Below are 25735 nucleotides of genomic sequence, written 5' to 3' on the forward strand. Positions count from 1 at the left end.
TGTGTGATTTCTGCTGAAGGAGACTCACATAATGATCGCAAGATGGCGCTAGTGATAAGGAACCCGCCTACCAATAAGCAGATGTAAGAGACACAGGATCCATCCCTGGTCAGGAAGATGCCCTGGAGGAGGGCATGGCAACCCGCTCCAGAATTCTTGCCTGGAAAATTTCATGGACAGGGGAGCCTAATGGGCTACAGTCCCTAGTGTGGTAAAGAGGCTGACATGACTGGAGTGACTAGCATGCATGCATTAGAACAAAGTGATTTAAAATCACTAAGTTTCATGAACTAAAGGTAGTGTTTGTTCCATGAGACAGTCAGGAGGGATGGCTAAACACGAAGACGGTGCTCACAATGCCTTCTTTATTCAGCAGGGAATATTCTGTATATTCCTTAGATGTATGGTGCTCTCTCGTTGAAAGACTTGTCCTCGTATAAACTTCTGGTGGCTCATAGCTTGACAAGAAAGCTGAGGATATCAAGTAGGAATTGTTTTTAAAGTAAAAGCTTCCCTTTAGTTCGTGTCCTCTATCTGCCGTAAAACCACCCAAAGGACAGAAGCTACTGCACCTACTAGAGCCTGTCAATTAGTGAAGGGAGGAATGCCCCTCGGTGGTGCTCAAAGAGCTGAAACCACACTCAGACCATTATTCATAGTTCTCTCCATGGAAATTCATTGGGACCCCACCCCAGGTTGATGTAGAAGGTAAGTCTGAGGACATCAGAGACATAGATGCAGGAACACAGACAACACAAACTTTTCATCTTCCTGCGTCTCTGCGTGGTGTCAGCAGACTCAGCTTCTATCTCAGGCTGGCGTGGAGGTCCCGCTGGGTCTCCATGGCGAGAACTATGGCTGATGCTGTGAGGGAGGTGTCAGTTCCGTTAGCACCACCAAGGGGGCTTCTTCCCTGGCTCTGGGTTTATACACCTCTGTTGTCTGAGTCCAGCTGCACTTACACTGCTGACCGCTGGCTAGCTCGTTCACTGGCCCTGCTGTGCTGAGCCCCACTGCTGAGTCACACAGAGCCTCTCCTGTGGACCTAGCGAGCTTACACCAAATGTCCAGAGAACGGGCCTAAGCGACAAGCGGAAGCAACCCTAAGAGACCGTCCCTTTCGTGCAGTGAGGATACGGTCCCCTATCCCAACCACCATTCTGCCTCAGAGGCTGAGGAGGTACCTAAGAGTCATGAATGCAGAGAAGTTCCCCAGAAAAACTGCTACAAGGAGAGGAAGCCTCCTGACAGGAGACCAGCTGTCAATCACCATCTGCACCTGCTCCTGCAACACACAACTGTGTGTCCCCAGCACCGCTGGAGGTCATGGAGCCCCCGGAGGGTGGCTGGTGTCTGGGCTCACACTGCCTTCCCCTCACTGTGTCTCTTGCACAGCAGCATACTGCCGTGTCCTTGGTTGTCACAGAGCTTAGCTGCAGGGAGTACTGGTTACCAGTAACCATTGGTGATGGAGCAACCAGAGATGGCACAGGTGAGAGCTTCCGCAGTTCTGGACCCTGCTCCTGCAGCTGCACTGGGACAGACCAGCTAGGGACAAGGAGAATCAGTCCCTGTCAGTCACCTGCAGTCACAATCATCCCCACAGACCCGTGTCTGCACCTGAGACCCTCATCTTGGCGAGCTGTCACCAGGCAGAGGAGAAGACCCAAAGCCCCATTTTCTACCCAACAGCTCTGCACTCACTGAGACCTCCATCCTGTGTGAGCAGAGAGGGGTGAGCTCTCACAGCCCAGGGTGGATTTTACCCTGGAGCTTGAAGAGGAATTTACATTGAGGAGCTCTATTCCTGTGAATACAGAGAGGCTGTGGTCACACTCACCCTGGTCATCCCAGGATCCCCACGGGTGCCTTCTGATTTACATGGTTGGCGAGGAAGTGTGGGAAAGCAGTGTGTCTATCAGATGGCTTGGAACCAGATCCCAGGGCAAGTCCCCCTTTCTGAGCCCAGAGTCTCCATCTTGACGGCCCCCACCTCCTGCCCCTTGCCCATCTCAGCTCAGTCCCTCGTCCTCTCAGTCCTTGGGTCTTTCCTCAGGGCTGAGCCAGCACAGATCCTGCTTCCTTTCCCTATGCCAGTGAAGGTTCCTGTGATGGGAGAAAGGACAGACGGTGGTGTGCTCCATGTTGACCCCACGGACAAATCCACCTGAGGACCTCTGTATTTCCCCGTATGAATGATCCAGACATAAGCTCAGAATGGGGTGTGGACTTCAGAGACGTTGAGGCGAGATGGTATCACCCTGACTGCCCTCACCTGGAATGTGTGTGTGTTGAGTGACTCAGTGAACTGGCCAAATTCTCAATGTCTATATAAGGACACAAGGTAACAGTGTTTATGTTAAGATGCTAATAAAAGCTAGCATGTAGGTGAATTTGCAGTACAGAACCTGTGAATGATGAGAATCATTGCATATGCAGCACTGGGGACCCCTGACACTGGAGCCTTAGACACTGCTTGCTCCAGCTTCTACTGTGCAGTTTGACAGATAGAAGGAGGTTGAGTCTCTTCCTTCTTCGTGGACAAAAACAAAACAAAGATTAAAAATGTTTAAATATCTTAGGTTTCCTTTCAGGATAGTTAATAGTTGAAAATAACATGAGAGGCAAATGTTTTTACTGAGTTCCTTTGAAAGAAGAGAAATGAAGGTGAAAAATTTTAGCTGTTTAGTATTATATGTGTGTGTGTGTGTGTGTTTGCATAAAGCTATCCTTGCTTCAAGGAAAAATTAAAATATATATAAACACAGTTTTCTGAGAGCGACATAAAGCACAAGGAATTACCAGGACACAGAAGAGGGTCTGAGGTGCAGCTCCTGGGCAGGAGGAGGAAAGAGAAGCTCTGAGGAGAATCCCCCCCAGGCCCCCCACCGCCCAACGCCTCTTCTGCACCTGCTCCAGGGCTCAGCTCTGAGTGAGTACTGCGCGCCCCCTGGTGGTCACGGGCCCCTATGCAGGGAGGTTTTTGTCTGGGCTCACACTGACTTCCCCTCACTGTGTCCTTCGCACAGTAGTATGTGGCCGTGTCCTCAGTTGTCACGCTGCTCAGTGACAGAGAGACTTGGCTCTTGGAGTTGTCCTTGGTGATGCTGAGCCGGGATTTCAGGGCTGGGTTATAGCCTGTGCTTCCACCACTACTTATACCACCAAGACACTCCAGCGCCTTCCCTGGAGCCTGGCGGACCCAGCCTACACCATAGCTGCTCAATGAGAATCCAGAGACCGTGCAGGTGAGGGAGAGGGTCTGTGAGGGCTTCACCAGGCTGGGGCCCGACTCCCGCAGCTGCACCTGGGACAGGACCCCTGTGGAGAGAGAGAAGCACGGTGACCCGTGGGCTCAGAGGCAGCATCCCCACGTGCCCATGTCTGACCCAGAGACACTCACCTCTGGGGGCTGAGAGCACAAAGAGGAGGGTCCACAGTGGGTTCATCTTGGAGCAGATGAGAGTCACCACTCCTGCAAGTCACTTCAAGCCTCAGGAGGAGCCTGAATTTAAGGGAGCTGGTGCTCTGTTTCTACCCTGTGACCTGAGTGGATATTTGCATACAGGAGGGACCTCTGTATAAAAAGCAGAAAGCAGTGAATAGAGGTCCTGTCTATGGGGCTCCCCCTGTGAGGGGGTGCTGTCTGTGGCCTCAGACAACTCAGCCCCTCCTGTGGTCCCCCTCCCCACGACAAGAAGTCTCTTGAGGAATAAAATGTTGAAGGAGGGCTGGTCAGGAAAAAATATGCTTTCAGGGAACAATGGCAGATTTGGGGAAGACACTTCAATCCAAAGAACATGTTTACCTTTACTCAACCAATGTCCACCACACATTCAGGTACCAGCCATTTGTTACACACAAACTCTTATTTTTTATTTTCTTCTCTAATTAGCTGATGTTTACTTACTCCACATGCAAACATCAGAGAAAAATATACATGTAATAATCACACTGAATTCAAATGGAGTTGAGAACAATTTAATGTCTATCGGAATTACTAAAGCATTTATATTTCCCTTGGCTTTCTTGACTGTTTTTTCATCTGAACAGCTTAAATAGTCTCAAGAATCACTCTAGAGGTGGTTTGTTCAGAGTAATTAAACACAGTATTAATTCTGTGGACAAAGTAGACATTTGTGTTGAGATGCTCGTCTTCCAAGCACAGCTGACTTGCCCAGTGGGCTGCATTTTCCTGTGCACAACTGAGTGTCTGCAGGAACTCGTGAACCTCAGCATCTCCTCCCTGAGGGTGGACCCTGAGGACCCCAAATCTACTGAGGACTGAGGACACACAGCTCCTGGGAGCTCCTCAGGGCTCCGCTCCCCCGTCTCCCTGTAGCCCTGCGGCTGTGTCCTCACACCTGCATTTCTGTGTGTGAGGATGTAGACTGGGGCTGACGACAGTCACAGCATGTGTGGACTTTACAGCGGGTTTGCCCGGGGTGGGGAGAGCTGTCATCAGTGTCATCAGTGGTGTTATCCCTCCTGGAGCAAAAAAGACCAGTGTGTGTCCCCACTCTGACGGATGCCCTGTCCATGTGACCCTGGTCTTCCTGCCCTTAGACGTCATCCCTTCGGGTCTGGTGCAGGTCAGCTCTTCCTCGGCCCAAGAATCTCACTTGTGCACTGACTGAGTTAGAACCTACTGTCTATGAAAAGCCCTTCCCGGTCTGGCTTTGGCCACAGCAGTTCTGCACAAGCGTGTCTTCTGTGCCACATCCAGTTTCCCAAGCCCTGAATGTGCTCTGGGGAGAGGCCCCACCTCACTCTGCCTCACAGCTTGTGGGGTCACTTGTGCCCGATGCCATGCAGCATGGTCAAGACTCCTGAGCATGACCCTGGAACTGTGGTTTCTGGCATCCAGGTCACTGAGCTTCTAGGTGTGTCCTCATCCCTTGGCTTAACAGCTTTGTCCATCATCAAAGCCAGTGGAGTCTTGTGGTGCATCGCCTAACTGGCTTTCCTCTCTCTTGCACTTTCTCTGATTTTGTGATCCCACTGGACCACCTGTAAAACCCAAATATGCTTCTCATCTCACGGGAATGGAAGGCTGCAGACACATCCCCAAATCTACTGCCAGTTGGTTTCTATGGGTTTAGTTTATGACATCAGAAGTGGGATCCAGAGAATCCCCAACAACTCCTAAGCCATGAGCAATCACATGCTGGTACCCACTCTGACGTGTTGAGTTCAGGGCTCTCTGGATGAGTGTGGTCTCCTAGCTTTGTGTGGAGTCTTTAGGGTTTTCTATCTACAGTGTTCTGTAGATAATGAGAATTTTGCCTCTTGTGGTAAACAATCCACTTGCATTGTTGGGACCTGAGTTGACTCCCCGGGTGTGAGATTCTGTGGAGTAGGAAATGGCAACCCACTCAGGGATTCTTGCCTGGAAAGGACAAAGAAGACTGGTGTGCTATAGTCCAAGGGGCAACAAAGTGCCAGACACGACTGAGGGACTAACACACACTTATCTCTAAACTCTATGCCGGCCCAGCAGTTCTGAAACGAAAGCTGACAGTGATGCAGGCCTTCTTCAAGAAATGGAAGGAAACAGTCCAACTTATTACCTACAGAAATTAGAACACAGACACTACAAAGGCCCAGAGGCAGTTGGAGGAAGGAAATGACAAAACAGTGCAGAAATTAACAATGTTGAGATGAACACACACACACACACACACAACAGCAACAACGATCAGTGAAATCAACAGCTGGCTGTGTCATTGTCATTGTTGTCATTTTGCAAAGACAAACAAAACCATAAATCTGTAGCCAGTCTCCAAAGGAGGAAAAAGAATTTACTGGAATAAAATAAAAAATAGAAAAGACATAAAGCTAATACTACAGAGATACAGAAAATCATATGACATTATTACAAAGAGTTGTATGCCAACAAATTGGACAATCTAGAAGAAATGGACAAATTCCTAAACTATAAAACCTGCAGGACTGAATCAAGATGGAGGAGACAACATCAAGACACTGATCGTTTGTGTGAAAATTGAATTTCGTCAGAGTAATTTTAAAATCTTCCAAGGAGCAACAGTCTCGGAACAGAAAGTTTCTCTAGGGACTTCTATAAAACATATCTTTGATGAATTTAATGCAAAACTTCTCAAAGCCTATTAGCAAATCAAATTCAACAATGAAGAGAAAGGATCATGCACCATCCTCAATTGTCTTTTACATGAGGGTCATGGCAATGGTTCAAGATCCCAGAAGTGGGAAATAGGCTGGTGAAAGTGCTCAGCTTCAAATATGCACCACCTCCCACAAAAAGGAATGGAAAATAAGGGGGCAGATCAACAGCCCCAGAGGCTGGAAGAGGAGCCAAAGAAGATTATTCCCAGACCTTGGACTTAGCAGGGTTTACATGCATGGATTTAAACACTGTCGGGGCCAGTGGGGCCTCCTTGGTGGCTCAGCAGTGAAGAATCTGCTTGCACTGAAAGAAATGCAGGAAAAAAAAAGAAAGAAATGCAGGAGACTTGGGTTCAGTCCCTGGGTCAGGAAGATCCCCTGGAGGAGGAGATACCAACCCACTCCAGTATTCTCGGCTGGAGAACCCCATGGACAGAGGCACTTGGCAGGCTATAGTCCATAGGGAGGCAAAGAGTCAGACACAACTGTAGCACTGAGCACTCGTGCACACTGGGACCAGGGGTCCTTTCTGACTTACATTTATCCTTTTTACGGAATGAAACTCCTTGTAGCTGAGATATGCCTGTCTACGTGTTGTATTTTAGAACACAAATCCTCACGCATAGCTGAGTTAGAGGACTAGATTTGGGACTTGGGGTTGATGGTATTTAGACCGACTTTGCTCTACAATCTTTATTATAATTGCCATTATAATTTAGTGTCAATTCTTAGGTGGACATTTGGGAGGTTTTCTGGGATTTGCTAAGTGTAATGGGCCTGTGGGAAGGATGTATTTGCAGGGCTGAAGGTGGACTGTGTTTGTCTGAATCATTCATTGAGTCTCTGAATGTCATCTCACATGGCATTAGGGAGATTGCAAAATGTGAATAATTGAGAGGTCTGCTTTTCCTGGATTATCGTGTCGCTCCAGTTGAAACCACAAATGTTTTCATCAGAGGGAAGCCAAGGGCATCTGACCCTGGGGGAAGTGACCAGTGATGGAAGGTGCTTTGCTGGGCTGTGCAGATGAAGGAAGCGGCTGAGAGCCAGGGATGCAGGCAGTGAAGCTCTAGACTGGACACGGCAAAGAAGCAGATTGTCCCTGACTCTATCCTTTCAGAGTGCAACAGGAGCTCAGGTGGGGTGGCCTGTAAGCAAGCCTTTATTTCCCCCAGTCCTAGAGGCTGGAAGCCCCAGGTCAGGACACCAGTGAGGCTGCCTTCTGGTGAGGCCCCCTTCCTGGTTCACATCTGGCACCTTCCTGCTGGGTCCTTCCCTGGTGGACAGGGACAAGTATGTTCTCTGGGGATTCTTAGAAAGACTCCAACCCAGATCATGAAGACTCTCCTCTCATGATCTAAGCATCTGCCAAAGACCCCGATTATAACAGCATTCTCGGGGGTGCATAAGACCTCCAAACCTGATTCTGAAGGCACAGATGCATTCAGAGCCTGAGAGCTTTGGGACTGTGGTGCTGTCTCATCTGGTTTCCAATCCAGTGAAACTAATATCAGGCTCTCAACTGTGGACTGAAAGGGAATGTGTATGTGTCGATTTGAGCCCCACACGTGTGGGAACTTGGCACAATGAGCAGCAGAGTGATACAGGCTAGGACGTGGGTCTCACATCCGCCAGTGTCTCCCACATGGCTCCCTCTTATTTGGCGACCACAAGCACTGCCCCTGGAGACAGGACACTGCAGGCCGTGGTCCCTGTGAGGAACCATGTGCTGCCACAGACTGAGGGACCTCTGCACCCCTCGACCCTGACTCTGAGCCCTGCTCGTTGCTGCCTGAGGAGATGACATGTGCGGGCTGCTTGGCAGAGACTGGGAAATAGAAATTCACCCTTGCGATCCCCAAAGGACGATGGCACTTTTCAAAGTAAAGAATGAGCCAGAGGTCTTGCCAGGACACTCTACAGAATAAGAATCCCATACTTGACATTAACCAAGTATTCCCAGATAATGACTTACCTAACATTCCCAAGAAGAATCAGGGTCTCAATACCCCTGCTAAAAAGGGAATAAAAATCCATAACCCTTTGGAGAGAAATCTTTATCCTGCATCTTTCTTTCATATATTTGTTACCTTGAGATCTTGCTCAAAAACACCAGTGTCCCAGGAGAGCATGATCTGATTTCTCAGATTTCAGACTTTTGGTGATGAGAAGTCAGGAAAACCATTATTTCTCTCCTCTCCTCTCCCTTCACAGCCGCCCAGCCCCTCAGTGTTTCTGACACCCTCAGGATGTGGGTTTTTACACTGTGTGTCTCACACAGTAATAAACAGCCATGTCCTCAGACCTCAGACTGCTCAGCTCCATGTAGGCGGTGCTGGTGGACGTGTCTGCAGCCAACGTGACTCTGCCCTGGAACTTCTGTGCATACTTTGCTCCACCATCTTTGCTGTCAATCTGTCCATCCTTTCAAGCCCTTGTTGAGGGGCCTGTCACACCCAGTGCATGTAGTCGGTGAAGGTGTATCCAGAAGCCTTGCAGGACACCTTCACTGAGGCCCCAGGCTTCCTCAGCTCAGCCCCAATGGCACCAGCTGCAACTGGGTGTGCACCCCTGTGGACAGGGGACAGAAGTGCATGAAGCCCCTTGACTGGACCCTGTCCCTTCCTTCACCGCAGCACCGGGGTGACCCTGACCTGGAGCCAAGGCCACCAGGAGGAGGACTGTCCAGTTCCAGTCTCTGGTGTGGGCTGTGCTCGCAGGACTGCTGTGCAGAGCCTATGTTGCTCTGGGTGATGTTCTCAGGGCTCAGAATATCCATATTTAACCTAAGACACCTCAGGTCACCTGCATGTTCTAGAGGCTGAAAACTTTACAATCAATACATGGGCGATATCAGGAAGGAGCAGTCTTATGACCCATGGCCACGCTCAGTGGGTGTGTGCCCATGTCCTCATGCTTGTTTGAGGGCGTGTGTCCTGCCAGGTCCCTGACTCCTGTGCACAGAGCTCTTCCACTGCAGGACCCTCCCCACAGGACACAGTCCCCATCGTGAACCAGCCTTTAGTGCCACAGAGACATCTTCATCTCGAATCAGTGTGTTTCCCCAAAGTCAGCCACCACTGGGTATTCACAGACATACACCTGTCACACAGAGACATGCACACACTCACACACACACACACCTGTTACACACAAACACACACCTGCCACACACACACACACCTGTTACATACACACACACCTGTCACACAGGCATACAGAAACACACACACCTGTCACACACACACGTCACACACACACCTGTCATACACACACACCTTTTACACAAACAAACACGTGTTACACAAAGACACACACCTGTCACACACACACACACACCTGTCACAACACACTTGTCACACACACACGTGTCTCACACACACACTTAACAAATACACACCTGTTACACACAGAGACCTGTCACACACACACACACCTGTCTCACACACACACTACTTGTAACACACACAACTGTTACAAACACACACCTGTTACATACACATCCTCCTGTAACACAGACATCTACTACACAGAAACACACACCTGTCACACACACACACACCTGTTACACACACACACACACATCTATCACAGAAACATACAGACACACACAAACAAACATCTGTCACACACACACCTGTTACAGCCCCACACACTCTTGTCACACATGCACCTGTCACACACACACATACTTGTTACACATACACCTGTCACACACACACAGCTTCACACACACACACACCCCCCTTCACACAGAGACACCTGTCACACACACACACCTGTCACAGACACACACACCTGTCACACAGACATACAAACACACACAGTCACATGCACAACTGTCACACACACACCGGTTACACATACCTGTCAGACACAAAGGTTACACACTCACACTCTTGTCACACACATTTAGAGACACACACTCACAAACAACAACCTGTCACACACACATCTGTTACACATACACTTGTCTCATACATACACCTGTCACACACAACCCCTTGACACATACACCTTGAGACACACACACCTGTCACACACACATGTGTTACACACAAGTCACACACACCTGTAACACACACACTTATCACACACACACCTGTCACACACAGACACACACACACACCTATCTCACACACACACACACCTCTCACACACACACACACCTCTCACACACACAAACACACACACCTGTCACACAGAGACATTCCCATTCACACACACATGCATACATACACACCAATACAAGCACACACATGCACACATTCACACTCACAAAGATACACACGTACATATACTCATATATATACACACTCATGCACACACTCACACACACAAACATGCACACACATCCACACTCACACATACTCAAACACATTCACACACTCATATAAACACTCACACACACACAAACATGCACACACATCCACACTCGCATGCTCACATACACTCTCACACACATTCACACACTCATACACACGCTCACAAACAATCACACATCTCCTCACATACTGCTCATGGCCTCACCAAGCTGTGTATTCCCCACAGGCCACAATATTAAATGCCACCTGTCCTTGACCTGCTAGATATTGTTTTAAGTGAAAAGGGAAGACTCCGTCTCTGAGATTCTCGGCCCCTCCCCACATGCTCCTGTACAGCAGGCGTGCACTGGTGTCCTGGGCACCCCTGCTTGGGTTCACAGGGCAGTCCTAGCAGTGTTTCTGGTCTGGTTTTAAGTGGCTGTGTTCTACCTTCAGAGTATTCTTCTAGAGACAGCATGTTCTTTTAATCTTCTCTAGAAAAAGCCTTTGGAGAAGGAAATGGCAACCCACTCCAGTGTTCTTGACTGGAAAATCCCAGGGACGGGGGAGCCTGGTGGGTGGCCGTCTCTGGGATTGCACACAGTCGGACACGACTGAAGCGACTTAGCAGCAGCAGCAGCAGAAATAGCCTCAATAAACTCATGCACTCTGTAGAGAGACCCCAAGGAAGGAGTTTGTGAGAACACCTGGACGTGGCCTCCCTGGGGCTGCAGGTGCACTGATGCAGTTGACACTCACAGTGAGTCCAGAGGCTCTCGAGGACTTGGGGTCCGTTGACTTCCTGGAGCCCCCCGTGGGCTAACATCATGTCACAGATTAGCTGCACGCAGAAGCATGGGGCTCGATGCCCACTGCACCTGCCGTTCACTCCTGGCTCACCTGTTCTTACAGCACCTGGACCCTGCAGGGGCCCCACAAGAAGGTCCAGATGAGCCCACTTGTCGGAAACCAGTGCAGTCGCCCCAGACAACTCAGAGCACAAATGCCTGAGGGGCTCCTAGTGCCCACACATGTGAGAGGAGACACCTGAGACATCCTAGGAGATCGAGGCAGAGCCCTTTTCAGCTGACTCCAGGGAGGCTGCCCTGAGGGAGTGCTCACCCAGGGAATGGGGCGGTGAGCATGCTCAGTCACCTCAGTCGTGTCTGACCCTTTGAACCCCACGGACTGTAGACCACCAGACTCCTCTATCCATGGGATTTTCCAGGGAGGAACACTGGAGTGGGTTGCCACAACAGCACCCTGCAGAGAAGCTAGGTCAGCCGTGTGCATGTCCCCTGGCAGGACATCTCTTCAGCAGGACAGCTTCAGGGTGCATCCATCCTCAGACTCCATCCTGCTTCTCACCGTCCCTCCTGACCACCTGCCTGAGGACTTCAGGACCTGAGGTCATTGGGGAGACAGACCCACTGCTGTGTCAGCCACGTGTTCTCCAGCAGGACCCTGTGACAAACCGGCTTCCCCCTGTTCTGAGTCTCTGATGGAACCTTCATAAATATTCCTGGGCATGTCAGATACCCAAGAGCAGGAGAGGGATACTGGCCATGTAGATCAGGCAGGAGAGAGCGGGTCTGAGGCCAGTAGTAAGGTGCTCCAAGCCTGGTCTCCAGCCGTGGGTATCAGAGCCTCAGCGCCCTGCCTCCTGGATGTTGTCTGGCTCTGGTCTTTGCACACTAGCTCCCCACCTCAAAGAGGCTGCATATCATAGCTCTGCCAGGTCCCTGGGGGTCACATGTGGGTAGGGGCTACCTGCGTTGTTGAGATTGAATACCCATGACTAAGGGGATCTGGGTCTGGGTCTGGGCTCTGAGCATCACCAGGGTTTTCAGTATTGGCCCATCTTCTTTCTCCTCCCTCCTGGGCTGCAGTGCCCTGGTCCAGTCCCTTCTCTTAGTCGTGAGATATGACCGCTCTGTAGGTGTGCAATAGACAAGAATTTCTGTTCACCTCCTAGGAGAAGCTGGGGGAAGGGCTCTTCCTTGGAGGGTCTGCCTGATGAACCTTCTGGGTAGGTGTTAACATTTCTCAGCATTGGCCTTGCATTTGCCTGTCAGGTGTCCTGAAGGGATAAATATGAACACTCACCTGAAGACCTGGATGTTTCTGGAGTTATATCTCACAAACCATAGACTTTGGCCCCCAGGATCTCTCATCCTCACAGTGGTTATTGCTGGTCCTGCAGGAATTGGTAGTAATTACCCTGAAGGTGCTCCTCCTGAAGCTTTGCTTCCATGGGCAGATCTCACCTGGACTGTGGATTGCCCACCTCTCTGGTTTTGTGCTGGGGGACTCCCCTGCAATGTTAGGACTCTGTTAGGTCCAGGGAAAGTTTTGGTGTTGAGAATTTCCTTGCTTTAATGATGGAAAGACAGTTTCCACACACACTACCTCTTGATGCAGGAACCAGCAGGTACCAGCTGAGGTTGTCCTTGACCTGGGAGTCGAAGGAGAAATCGAATGTCACTAAGAATCAGAGGAGCCTGGACAGACTTGACCAACATAGAGAGACAGGGAATGAAGGACTCCGCAGGGCACTTATTTTAGGCTCAGATTCCAAAGCTCTTCCAAGAGGCTGGAATTCAGAAAGCACCACGGTGAGGAGATTGTTACATCCTGGTGCCCCAGTTTTAGTCAGAGGGCAGGACAAAATGCCTCTTGGTGATTCCCAGTTCCTGACATAATTTCAGAGGAGCTGTCCCCCTTCTTCCAGCCCCTTTCCACGTCCCCATGTGACCAGGGAACGTAGTCTCACATTTGTACATGAGGGGGTCCCCTGAATGAGGGGCTGACATATGGGTGTGCCGTGTGGAAGGTTGTTCATTCTATCCAGGTACATGAACTACTGACTTCACCAAATCTGGGACCACCCACATCTGGGATCCTTGTTTCATTGGCTTGTGATTTTTTTCACTGTTTTGGCTTCCCCAATAGATCAGTTCAAGCTTTCCTGATAGCATGCTCCTTGGAAGAAAAGCTATGACCAACCTAGAAAGTGCACTAAAAAGAGGAGACTTTACTTTACTGGACAAATTCTTTCTTGTAAAGCTATGGTTTTTCCAGTAGTGATGTATGGATATAAGAGTTGGACCATAAAGAAAGCTGAGCGCTGAAGTACGGATGCTTTTGAACTGTGGTGTTGGAGAAGACTGTTGAGAGTCCCTTGGACTGCAAAAGGATCAAACCAGTCTATCCTAAAGGAGATCATTCCTGAATATTCATTGGAAGGACTGATGCTGAAGCTGCAGCTCCAATACTTTGGCCACCTGATTTGAAGAACAGATTCATTGGAAAAGACCCTGATGCTGGGAAAGATTGAAGACAGGAGGAAGAGGGGATGCTATAGGATGGAATGGTTGGATGACATCATCGACTGGATGAACATAAGCTTGAGCAAGTTCTGGGAGTTGGAGATGGACAGGGAAGTCTGGCATGCTGCAGTCCATGGGGGTGTGAAGAGTCAGCCATTACTGAGCGACTTACTCACAGCTCAATGATAAAGAATCATCCTGCAATATAGGATTTGATTCCTGGGACTGGAAGATCTGCTGGAGAAGGGATAGGCTACCCACTCCAGTATACATGGGCTTCCCTTGTGGCTCAGCTGGTGAAGAATCTGCCTGCAGTTTGGGAGACCTGGGTTTGATCCCAGGGTTGGGAAGACCCCTGGAGAAGGGAAATGCTACTCACTCCGGCATTCTTCCTTGGAGAATTCCATGGACTGTATAGTCCTTGGGGTCGCAAAGATTTGGATACAACTGAGCAACTTTCACTCTCTCATTGTTTGCTCTGTTCACTTTGTCTTTGTGTGATTTCTGCTGAACGAGACTCACATAATTATTGAAAGATGGCGCTAGTGATAAGGAACCTGCCTACCAATAAGCAGATGCAAGAGACACAGGCTCCATCCCTGGGTCAGGAAGTTGCCCTGGAGGAGGGCATGGCAACATGCTCCAGTATTCTTGCCTGGAAAATTTTATGAACAGAGGAGCCTAATGGGCTATAGTCAAATGGGTGGTAAAGAGTCTGACATGATTGAAGTGACTCGCATGCATATATTAGGACAAAAGTGATTTAAAATCACTAAGTTCCATGAGCTAAACGTAGTGTTTGTTCCATGAGAAAGTCAGGAGGGATGGCTGATCACCAGGACAGTGCTCACAATGGCTGCTCTATTCATCAGGGAATATTCTATACATTCCTTAGATGTACTGTACTCTGTTGTTGAAAGACTTGTCCTCGTATAAATTTCTGGTGGTTCATGCTTGACAAGAAAGCTGAGGATATCAAGTAGAAATTGTTTTTCAAGTACAAGCTTCCCTTTAGTATGTGTCCTCTATCTGCCGTAAAACCACCCAAAACACAGAAGCTACTGCATCTACTAGAGCCTGTCAATTAGTGAAGGGAGGAATGCCCCTCGGTGGTGCTCAAAGAGCTGACACCACACTCACAGCATTATTCATAGTTCTTTCCATGGAAATTCAGTGGGCCCCCCACCCCAGGTTGCTGTAGAAGGTGAGTCTGAAGACACCACAGACGTAGATGCAGGAACACAGACGACACAACCTTTTCATCTTCCTGCATCTGTGGTTGGTGTCAGCAGACTCAGCTTCTATCTCAGGCTGGCGTGGAGGTCCCGCTGCGTCTCCGTGGAGAGAACTATGGCTGATGCTGTGAGTGAGGTGTCAGTTCCGTTAGCACCACCAAGGGGGGTTCTTCCCTGGTGCTGGGTTTATACACCTCTGTTGTCTGAGTCCAGCTGCACTTACACTGCTGACCGCTGGCTAGCTCGTTCACTGGCCCTGCTGTGCTCAGCAGCACTGCTGAGTCACACAGAGCCTCTCGTGTGGACCTAGCAAGCTTACACCAAATGTCCAGAGAATGGGCCTAAGTGACAAGAGGAAGCAACCCTAAGAGACTGTGCCTTTCGTGCAGTGAGGATACGGTCCCCTATCCCAACCACCATTCTGCCTCAGAGACTGAGGACGTACCTAAGAGTCATGAATGCAGAGAAGGTCCCCAGAAAAACTGCTACAAGGAGAGGAAGCCTCCTGACAGGAGACCAGCTGTCAATCACCATCTGCACCTGCTCCTGAAACACACAATTGTTTGTCCCCAGCACCTGCTAATGGTCATAGAGTCCCTGGAGAGTGTCTGGTGTCTGGGCTCACACTGCCTTCCCCTCAGTGTATCTCTTGCCCAGCAACACATGGCCGTGTCCTCAATGGTCACAGAGTTCAGCTGCAGGGAGAACTGATTGGAGGTGTGGCTCTTGATGGAGGGGATGTAGTAAGTGTCACCATCTTAGTTTATGCATGCCATCTGCTCTAGCCCCTTCCCTGGGGCCTGGCAAAACCAGTTTCCCTCAATAACCACTTGATGGAGTAACCAGAGATAGTGCACGTGAGGAGAGGGTCAGTGAGGGCTCACTAGTTCTGGGCCCGACTGCTGCAGTGCATCTGGGACTGGACACTGGGAAGGAGAATCGGTTCCTGTCAGTGACCTGCAGTCACAAACCATCCCCACAGACCCATGTCTGCACCTGAGACCCTCACCATGGGGAGCTGTCACCACGCAGAGGAGAAGACCCACACCCCCATCTTCTACACCACCACCCTGCCTTCCCTGACACCTCGGCCCTGTGGGAGGAGGAATGTGAGCTCCCTTACCCGGGGTGGATTGTACCCTGGAGCATGAGGAGGAGTTTCCATGTGGACCAGCCCTGTCCTTGTAAGTGGGGATGGAGTGTGATCACCATCCCTGTGGTCTTTCTGGGTCCCTGTGAAGTCTCTTTCCCTCAGCTCACTCAGTATTTGAATTTGGTTAGGGGAGCACGTGGTTTATGAGCTACATTGAAATCACTGCATCTAGGAAGAGGCCTGAAGACACAGTATAGGATGGCCCTGTCTTTTCAGATAGATATTATTTTATCATGTGACTATTTTCAGTTCCATTCAGTCACTTAGTCGTGTCTGACTCTTGCGACCCCATGGACCACAGCACGCCAGGCCTCCCTGGCGTCACCAACGTCACATCACCAATTCCTGGAGTTTACCAAACTCAAGTGCATGGAGTGAGTGATGCCATTCAACTGTCTCATCCTCTGTCATCCCCTTCTCCTCTCGCCTTCAATCTTTCCCAGCCTGAGCGTCTCTTAAAATGAGTCAGCTCTTAGCATCATGTGGCCACAGTATTGGAGTTTCAGCTTCAACTTCAGTCCTTCCAATGAATATTCAGGATTGATTTCCTTTAGGATGGACTGTGTGGATCCCCTTCCAGTTTCAAGAGAGTCTCAAGAGTCTTCTCCAACACCACAGTTCAAAAGCATCATTTCTTTGGGGCTCAGATTTCTTGCAGTCCGACTCTCACATCCATACATGCCTACTGAAAACACCATAGCCTTGACTAGACGGACCTCTGTTAGAAGGTAATGTCTCTGCTTTTAATATGCTGTTGTAGATTGGTCATACTTTTCTCCAAGGAGTAAGTGTCTTTTTATTTCACGGATGCAGTCACCATCTGCAGTGATTTGGAGCCCGCCAAAATGATGTCTCTCACTTCTTCCACTGTTTCCCCATCTCTTGCCATGAAGTGATGGGACCGAATGCCATGACCTTAGTTTCCTAAATGTTGAGTATTAAGCCAACTTTTCACTCTCCTCTTTCACTTTCATCAGAGCTTTTTAGTTCTTATTCACTTTCTGCCATAAGGGTGGTGTCATCTGCATAGCTGAGGATTATCAAATTCCTCTTGGCAATTTGATTCAGCTTGTGCTTCATCCAGCCCAGCATTTCCTATGATGTCCTCTGTATATAAGTTAATAAGCAGGGTGACAATATACAGCCTCGACATACTCCTTTTCCTATTTGGAACCAGTCTGTTCCATGTCAGTTCTAACTGTTGCTTCTACACCTGCATACAGATTTCTCAAGAGGCAGGTCAGGGGGTCTGGTATTGCCATCTCTTTAAGAATTTTCCACAGTTTATTGTGATCCACACAGTTAAAGGCTTTGGCATGGACAATAAAGCAGAAATAGATGTTTTTCTGGAACTCTCTTGCTTTTTGATGATCCAGAAGATGTTGGCAATTTGATCTCTGGTTCCTCTGCCTTTTGTAAAACTAACTTGAAGATCTGAAAGTTTCTCAGTTCACATATTGTCCAAGCCTACTTGGAGAATTTTGAGCATTACTTTGCTAGCATTTGAGATGAATGCATTGTGCAGTAGTTTGAGCATTCTTTGGCATTGCCTTTCTTAGGGATTGCAGTGAAAACTGACTATTCCAGTCATGTGGCCCCTGCTGAATTTTCCAAATTTGCTGTCATATTGAGTGCAACTTTTCACAGCATCATCTTTTAGGATTTGAATTAGCTCAACTGGAATTCCATCACCTCCACTAGCTTTGTTCATAGTGATGCTTCATAAGGCCCGTTGACTTTGCATTCCCGAATGTCTGGTTCTAGGTGAGTGATCACACCATCATGATTATCTGCATTGTGAAGATCTTTTTTGTACAGTTCTTTGTATTCTTGCCACCTGTTCTTAATATCTTCTGCTTCTGGTAGGTCCATACCATTTCTATCCTTTCTTGAGCCCATCTTTGCATGAAATGTTACCTTGGTATCACTAATTTTCTTGAACAGATCTCTAGTCTTTCCCATCCTATTGTTTTCCTTTAAGTCTTTGCGTGATCGCTGAAGAAGGCTTTCTTATCTCTCCTTGCTATTCTGGAAACATCTGCATTCAAATGGGTATATCTTTCCTTTTCTCCTTTGCTTTACTTGTCTCTTCTTTTAAGAGGTCTTTGTAAGCCCTCCTCAGGACAGCCATTTGCGTTTTTGCATTTATTTTCTTGGGGATGGTGTTGCTCCCTCTCTCCTGTACATTGTCACAAACCTCCATCCATTGTTCATCAGGCACTCTATCAGATTCTAGTCCCTTAAACCTATTTCTCACTTCCACTGTATAATCATAAGGGATTTGATTTAGGTCATGCCTGAATGGTCTAGTGGTTTTCCCTAGTTTCTTCAATTTAAGTCTGAATTTGGCAATAAGGAGTTCCTGATCTGAGCCACAGTCAGCTCCTGGTCTTGTCTTTGCTGACTCTATAGATCTTCTCCATCTTTGGCTGTAAAGAATATAATCAATCTGATTTTGGTGTTGGCCATCTGGTGATGTCCATGTGTAGAGTCTTCTCTTATGTTGTTGGAAGAGGGTGTTTGCTATGACCAGTGCATTCTGTTGGCAGAATTCTATTAGCCTTTGCCCTGCTTCATTCTGTACTCCAAGAGCAAATTTGCTGTTACCCTAGGGGTTACTTGACTTCCTACTTTTGCATTGCAGTCCCCTGTAATGAAAAAGACCCTTTTAAAAAATTTTATTTTTAATGTTTACAATATTGTATTGGTTTTGCCAAATATCGAAAAGAATCTGCCACAGATATATGTGGTTCCCCATCGTGAATCCTCCCTACTCCCTCCTCATACCATCCCTCTGTCGTCCCAGTGCACCAGCCCCGAGCATCCAGTATCGTGCATCGAACCTGGACTGGCGACTCGTTTCATATATGATATTATATGTATTTCAATGCCATTCTCCCAAATTATCCCACCCTCTCCCTCTCCCACAGAGTCAAAAAGACTGTTCTATACATCAGTGTCTCTTTTGCTGTCCATATACAGGGTTATTGTTACCATCTTTCTAAATTCCATATATTGCGTTAGTATACTGTATTGGTGCTTTTCTTTCTGGCTTACTTCACTCTGTATAATAGGCTAATTCTAGAAGGTCCTGTAGGTCTTCATAGAACCGTTGAACTTCAGCTTCTTTCAGCATTACTGGTCGGGGTATACACTTGGATAACCATGATATTGAATGGTTTGCCTTGGAAACGACCAGAGTTCATTCTGTCTTTTTTGACACTGCATCCAAGTACTACTGCATTTCAGACTCTTTTGTTGACTATGATGGCTACTCCTTTCTTCTAAGGGATTCTTGCCTGCAGTAGTAGATATCATGGTCATCTGAGTTAAATTCACCCATTCCAGTCCATCTTATTTGGCTGATTCCTAGAAGGTCGATGTTCACTCTTGTCATCTCCTGTTTGACCACTTAGGAATCATGAAATAACAGGAGGATGAGATGCTGTTAACACCTTTAGAGGAGCTTAAGTACAAAATACTAAAGTGATCAAATGCTGGGGATGATGTAAAATAAAGGTTGCTCATCCACTAGCTGGAAGAATGGAAATGGCAGCCAAGTGGTATGTATGTGATGATTTCATAGAGAGAAAACAGAGAATCACCACATGACTGAGGAGTGGGCTAGAAAAGTATTTACCAATTATTTGAATATTTATGTTTTTACAAATATCTTCATATACATGCACATATCAGCTTTGCACTTCTGAGCTTTTACTACTCGCTGAATTTGTAGACTAAATTTTTATGGATTTTACCATATTGTTAGGATACAACTGTTTGCGTTGTTTCCTTTTATCTTCATTTCTATTTCATCTATCATTTATCTGTCTACCAAATGCAGAACTAGCCACCTACAATACACCCCTTAGGATACAGCCTAACTGGTGTCCAGACATTTTCAAGTGTCCTCTGGGGGAAAAGTCACTCCAGTGGTCTATGACATCATTACCAACTTCAAATACTACTCACTATTCAAATGAAAGACACAGAATCTAACAGAGCTGGGGAGAATTTCAGCCTGAGAGGATTTGGGAATCCATTGGAAGGTGGAAAGCAGACTTGAAGTGAAGTAGAAGAATTAATGATTAAAAAGTTGACAGCAAGTAACAGAAAGTAGTGACCTAGTATGTCCCCTGAGGAAATATTTCTGTGCAGGCTGTCCTAAGACAGACGGGGAAAGACAGACCAGCCTGACTCCATGAAATCACGTCCCAGGTTCAGAAACAGGAAAGCTCTCTGGGGTGACAGTGGAAGGAGCTTGCAGGGGAGGGAATGTTCCAGTGGAGAGACCCCAGCTTCTGAGAGAAACCCCATCCTGACATTTTCTCTCCTGCTTTGAAAGTGTCCTCTTGTTTCCTGATGAACGCGGGTGTCCCTTGGTACTTGGAGCAGCCCCTGAAGGCAGGTTATGTGGGTTGGGTCTGACTTCTCCCTGGACCTCCTGGGACAACAACACAGGGTTGTGTCCTAGGTCCTCATGGAGCTAGATGGACATGTCTCTGTGGATGGAGAGTGGTTTCTGGAGAGACATGCTCTATGCTGTGCTGTTCCCAGGACCAAAGCACCCCATCACTGCAGCTCTGAGTCTTAAGACTGAGGGCTCCAGTCCCAGCAGTCAGCACTCTGTGTGGTGCAGAATCCACAGACACACCAGGTGAGGAGAGGGCCTCCAATAGTCCTGGTTTGACTCCCGCCCCAGCACCTGGGACAGGACACCTGGGAGGAGAAAGCATGAGACCTCTTCACAGAGGTCACTACATCACTCCACCTTCCGCAGACCCGGGGAGGCTCACAGCTCACAGATGCCAGCAGGATGGGGAAGGACCAGACAGATCATCTTCCTTTGGATTAAAGCTGACTTTCAGAGGACTAGGCCATGAAGATAAGAATGCTGACTCCCAAGGTGACAAGGACGCCTTGACCACATTTTTCTCTGGCTTCCTGAAATTTGTTTCTCAACGAGTCTTGACCTGTGGGTTTCTGTGTCCATCCTTTCCTAGTTTTATCAAGACACCTAAGTCAGACTAGTGAGCATGCTTACCCTTGATCTCTGATCACTCTCAATGTTGGAGTCATTTCATTAAACCTGCTGTCTCCCAGGTGATTTTGATCTCCTTGATGTCTATTGACCAAGAATCCTTGAGAGACAGTCTAGCCAGGACTCCCAGAACTTGAAATCCCCTCATGATCATTTTCCATCCAATCTCCTTCTTGTCCATAAATCTCCATTTTATCATCTGTATTTGGAACTGAACAAAGTTTCCAAGGCTACCTCAAATAACAAAAACTGACGTCCGAATACCATTTTAAAAAATAATATTTATTTTGAGACATCAATGTCAAGCTCACATGCCAGAAGTACCATTCTTGCCTGAATGAACCTTTCTGAGAGAGATATTTTCTATTTAAAGTTAGCTTGCAGCAATGAGTGCTTAAAGACACTAGCCTGTGCGTGAGGACTACACACGGGGGTTTTTTCAAGAGGGAAACTGTCAACTAAGGAGCCCAAAATATGAAGATATCTCAGTAAACTGAACACGAAGGAGACTGATTTACATGATTGGATGAAACATGAGGGAATGGGCTTGACTGCCCTCAAGTAGAAACATGTGTGTGTTGATGATGTAAAGGCAGTCCACATTGTAAATGTCCATTAATGACCGTGAAACGATGGTATATATGTTTATGATGCTAATAGTAGCTAAAAAGTAGGTGAACTTGCAAATGCGGAATCTGAATAACGAGGATGTCTGTATACGCAGTATTGGGGCTCTCTGTGCTAGCACCTCTAACACTGGACACGCAGAATTCTACCCGTTTTTGCAGTTTCAGTGAAAGAAGGAGAGTGAGTCTCTTCCTTCCACATGTACAAAAACAACAAACATTGTAGCGACTGAAAATCTCCTGTGTCTTCTCAGAACCTGCAAAAGTTTCTAGATTCAGACTCACCAGGAAAATGGTGATGGGCCTCAGGGGTATGCTGAGATCCTTTGAGGAGAAGAAAAGTAAACCAAAAAATTATCCTTAATTCTTGAGTATTAAATGTGTATGTGTAAAATCCATCCTACGTCAACAGGAAATTAAAACTGCAAAAACATATGCATATTCCCACAGTATGCCGAGGGTGACATAAAGCACAGCAGTGAGACATTAGGACACAGAGGAGGGTCTCTGGTGGACTCCTGGGCAGGAAGAGGAAAGCACAGGCTCTCCCGAGCATCCTCTCCAAGCCCAGGGCACCTGCTCTGGGCTCAGCCCTCTGCTCGGTGTGTCCCACAAGCCCCCTGGTGGTCATGGGGACCCCGGAGGGTGGCCTGTGTCTGGGCTCACACTGACGTCCCCTCACTGTGTCTCTTGCACAGTACACACAGCTGTGTCCACAGTGGTCACGGAGCTCAGCTGCAGGGAGGACTGGTTCTTAGACGTGCCCCTGGAGATGGACGTGTGGCTCTTGAAGGAGGGGCTGTGGTAAGTGTCACCATTATAATATATGCTTCCCATCTACTCTAGCCCCTTCGCTGGGGCCTGGTGGATCCAGCTCCCACCATAACCACGTGATGGAGTAACCAGAGACAGCACATGTGAGGGAGACGATCTGCGAGGGCTTCACCAGGTCTCTGCCCGACTCCTGCACCTTCACCTGGGACAGGACACCCGGGGACAAGAAGATTCAAACCCAGTCAGTCACCTGCTGTCACAATTACCCCCACAGATGTGTGTCTGATGCCTGACCTTCCCCTTGGGGAACAGCCACCAGGCAGAGGAGAGGACCCCAAAACCTCGTCTTCCACACAACAGCTCTGTCTTCACTGAGACCTGCATCCTGTGTGAGGAGAGAGTGGTGAGCTCCCATAGCCCAGGGGTGGATTTTTCCTTGGAGGTTGAGGAGGAATTTGCATTGAGGAGCTCTGTTCCTGTGAGTCCAGAGAGGGTGTGGTCACACTCACCCTGGTCATCCCAGGATCCCCGTGGGCACCTTCTGAATTTACATGGTTGGCGAGCAAGGGTGGGCAAGCAGTGTGTCTATCAGATGGCTTGGAACCAGATCCCAGGGCAAGTCCCCCTTTCTGAGCCCAGAGTCTCTGTCCTGTCGGCCCCACCACTCCTGCCCCTTGCCCATCTCAGCTCAGCCCTCGTCCTCTCAGCCCTTGGGTCTTTCCTCAGGCTGAGCCCAGCACAGCTCCTGCTTCCTTTCGCTGTGCCAGTGACGGTCACTGTGATGGGAGAGAGGACAGATGGTGGTGGGCTCCACGTTGACCCCATGGACAAATCCACCTGAGGACTTCTGTATTTCCCCTTATGAATGATCCCGACATAAGCTCAGAATGGGATGTGGACTTCAGAGACGTTGAGGCGAGATGGTATCATCCTGATTGACCTCACCTGGAATGTGTGTGTGTTTGAGTGACTCAGTGAACTGGCCAAACTGTCAATGTCTATATAAGGACACAAGGTAACTGTTTATGTTAAGATGCTAATAAAAGCTAGCATGTGGGTGAATTTGCAGTACAGAATCTGTGAATGACGAAATCATTGCATATGCAGCCCTGGGGACCCCTGACACTGGAGCCTTTGACACTGCTTGCTCCAGATTCTAACAGTGCAGTTTGACAGATAGAAGGAGGTTGAGTCTTCTTCCTTCCTCGTGTAGAAAACAAAACAAAGATTAAAATGTTTAAATATCTTATGTTTCCTTTCAGGATAGTTAACAGTTTTGAAATTATCGAGAGTCAAGGGTTTTACTGACGGAGGAGGCCATGGCACCCCACTCCAGTACTCTTGCCTGGAAAATCCCATGGACGGAGGAGCCTGGTAGGCTGCAGTCCATGGAGTCGTGAAGAGTTGGACAGGACTGAGCGACTTCACTTTCACTTTTCACTTTCATGCATTGGAGAACGAAATGGCAACCCACTCCAGTGTTCTTGCCTGGAGAATCCCAGGGACCGTGGGGCCTAATGGGCTGGCATCTATGGGGTCACACAGAGTCGGACACAACTGAAGCGACTTAGCAGTATCAGCAGCAAGTTTTAACTGAGTTCCCTTGAAGGAATAAAAATGAAGGAGAAAAAATTTAGCTGTTGAGTATTAGTGTGACTGTATGTTTTCCTAAAGCTATCCTTGCTTCAAGATAAATGAAAATATATATATCACACAGTTGTCTGAGAGTAACATAAACCACAACAATGAAATACCAGAACACAGAATGGGTCTATGCTGCAGCTCCTGGGCAGGAGGAGAAAGAGAAGCTCTGAGGAGAATCCCCCCGGGACCCCACCGCCAACGCCTCTTCCGTACCTGCTCCAGGACTCAGCTCTGTACTGAGTCCTGAGCGCCCCCTCGTGGTCACGGCCCCTGTGCAGGGAGGTTTTTGTCTGGGCTCACACTGACTTCCCCCTCACTGTGTCTCTTGCACAGTAGTATGTGGCCGTGTCCTCAGTTGTCACGCTGCTCAGTGATAGAGAGACTTGGCTCTTGGAGTTGTCCTTGGTGATGCTGAGCCGGGATTTCAGGGCTGGGTTATAGCCTGTGCTTCCACCACTATATATGACACCGAGCCACTCCAGCGCCTTTCCTGGAGCCTGGCGGACCCGCCTAACCTATTATCTCTTAATGAGAATCCAGAGACCGTGCAGGTGAGGGACAGGGTCTGTGAGGGCTTCACCAGGCTGGGCCCGACTCCCGCAGCTGCACCTGGGACAGGACCCCTGTGGAGAGAGAGAAGCACGGTGACCCGTGGGCTCAGAGGCAGCTTCCCCACGTGCCCATGTCTGACCCAGAGACACTCACCTCTGGGGGCTGACAGCACAAAGAGGAGGGTCCACAGTGGGTTCATCTTCGAGCAGATGAGAGTCACCACTCCCAGAAGTCACTTCAAGCCTGAGGAGGAGGCTGAATTTAAGGGAGCTGGTGCTCTGTTTCTACCCTGTGACCTGAGTGGATATTTGCATACAGGAGGGACCTCTGTATAAAAAGCAGAAAGCAGTGAATAGAGGTCCTGTCTATGGGGCTCCCCCTGTGAGGGGATGCTGACTGTGTCCTCAGAGAACTCAGCCCTTCCTGGGATCCCCCTCCCACACACCAGAAAGACGATTAAGGAATGAAATGATGAAGGAGGGCTGGTCAGGAAAAAAGATGCTTTCAGGGAACAATGGCAGATTTGGGGAAGAGACTTTATCCCAAGAACGTGTTTCCCTTTACTCAACAAATGCCCACCACACATTCAGGTACCAGCCATTTGTTAGACACAATCTCTTATTTTTTTTTTTTCTTTTCTGATTACCTGATGTTTACTTACTCCATTGCAAACACCAGAGAAAAATATACATGTTTGAATCACATTGAATTCATGGAGTTGAGTACAATTTAATGTTTTTCAGAATTCCAAATCCTTTGTATTTCCCTTTGTTTTTTCTTGACTGTTTTTTCATCTTGAACAGCTTAAATAACCTGAAGAATCACTCTAGAGGTGGTTTGATCATAGTAATAAACACAGTATTAATTCTGTGGACAAAGTTTCTGCTGAGATGCTCGTCTTCCCAGCAGGCTGACTTGCCCAGTGGGCTGCAT

The 25735-nt window shown here is 48.3% G+C and overlaps 1 gene segment (V, D, J or C); it reads right to left on the bottom strand.

Moving 5' to 3' along the window:
- Positions 1-805: 805 nt before the first annotated feature.
- Positions 806-25036, bottom strand: LOC113888588. The segment is given in 4 exon segments: positions 806-864; positions 963-1080; positions 3014-3321; positions 24956-25036. Coding segments are annotated over 4 exon segments (531 nt in total).
- Between the last annotated feature and the right edge of the window lie 699 nt (positions 25037-25735).

The sequence above is a fragment of the Bos indicus x Bos taurus genome, unplaced genomic scaffold, assembly GCF_003369695.1.
Source record: "Bos indicus x Bos taurus breed Angus x Brahman F1 hybrid unplaced genomic scaffold, Bos_hybrid_MaternalHap_v2.0 tig00000136_arrow_arrow_obj, whole genome shotgun sequence".
Classification (NCBI taxonomy): Eukaryota; Metazoa; Chordata; class Mammalia; order Artiodactyla; family Bovidae; genus Bos; species Bos indicus x Bos taurus.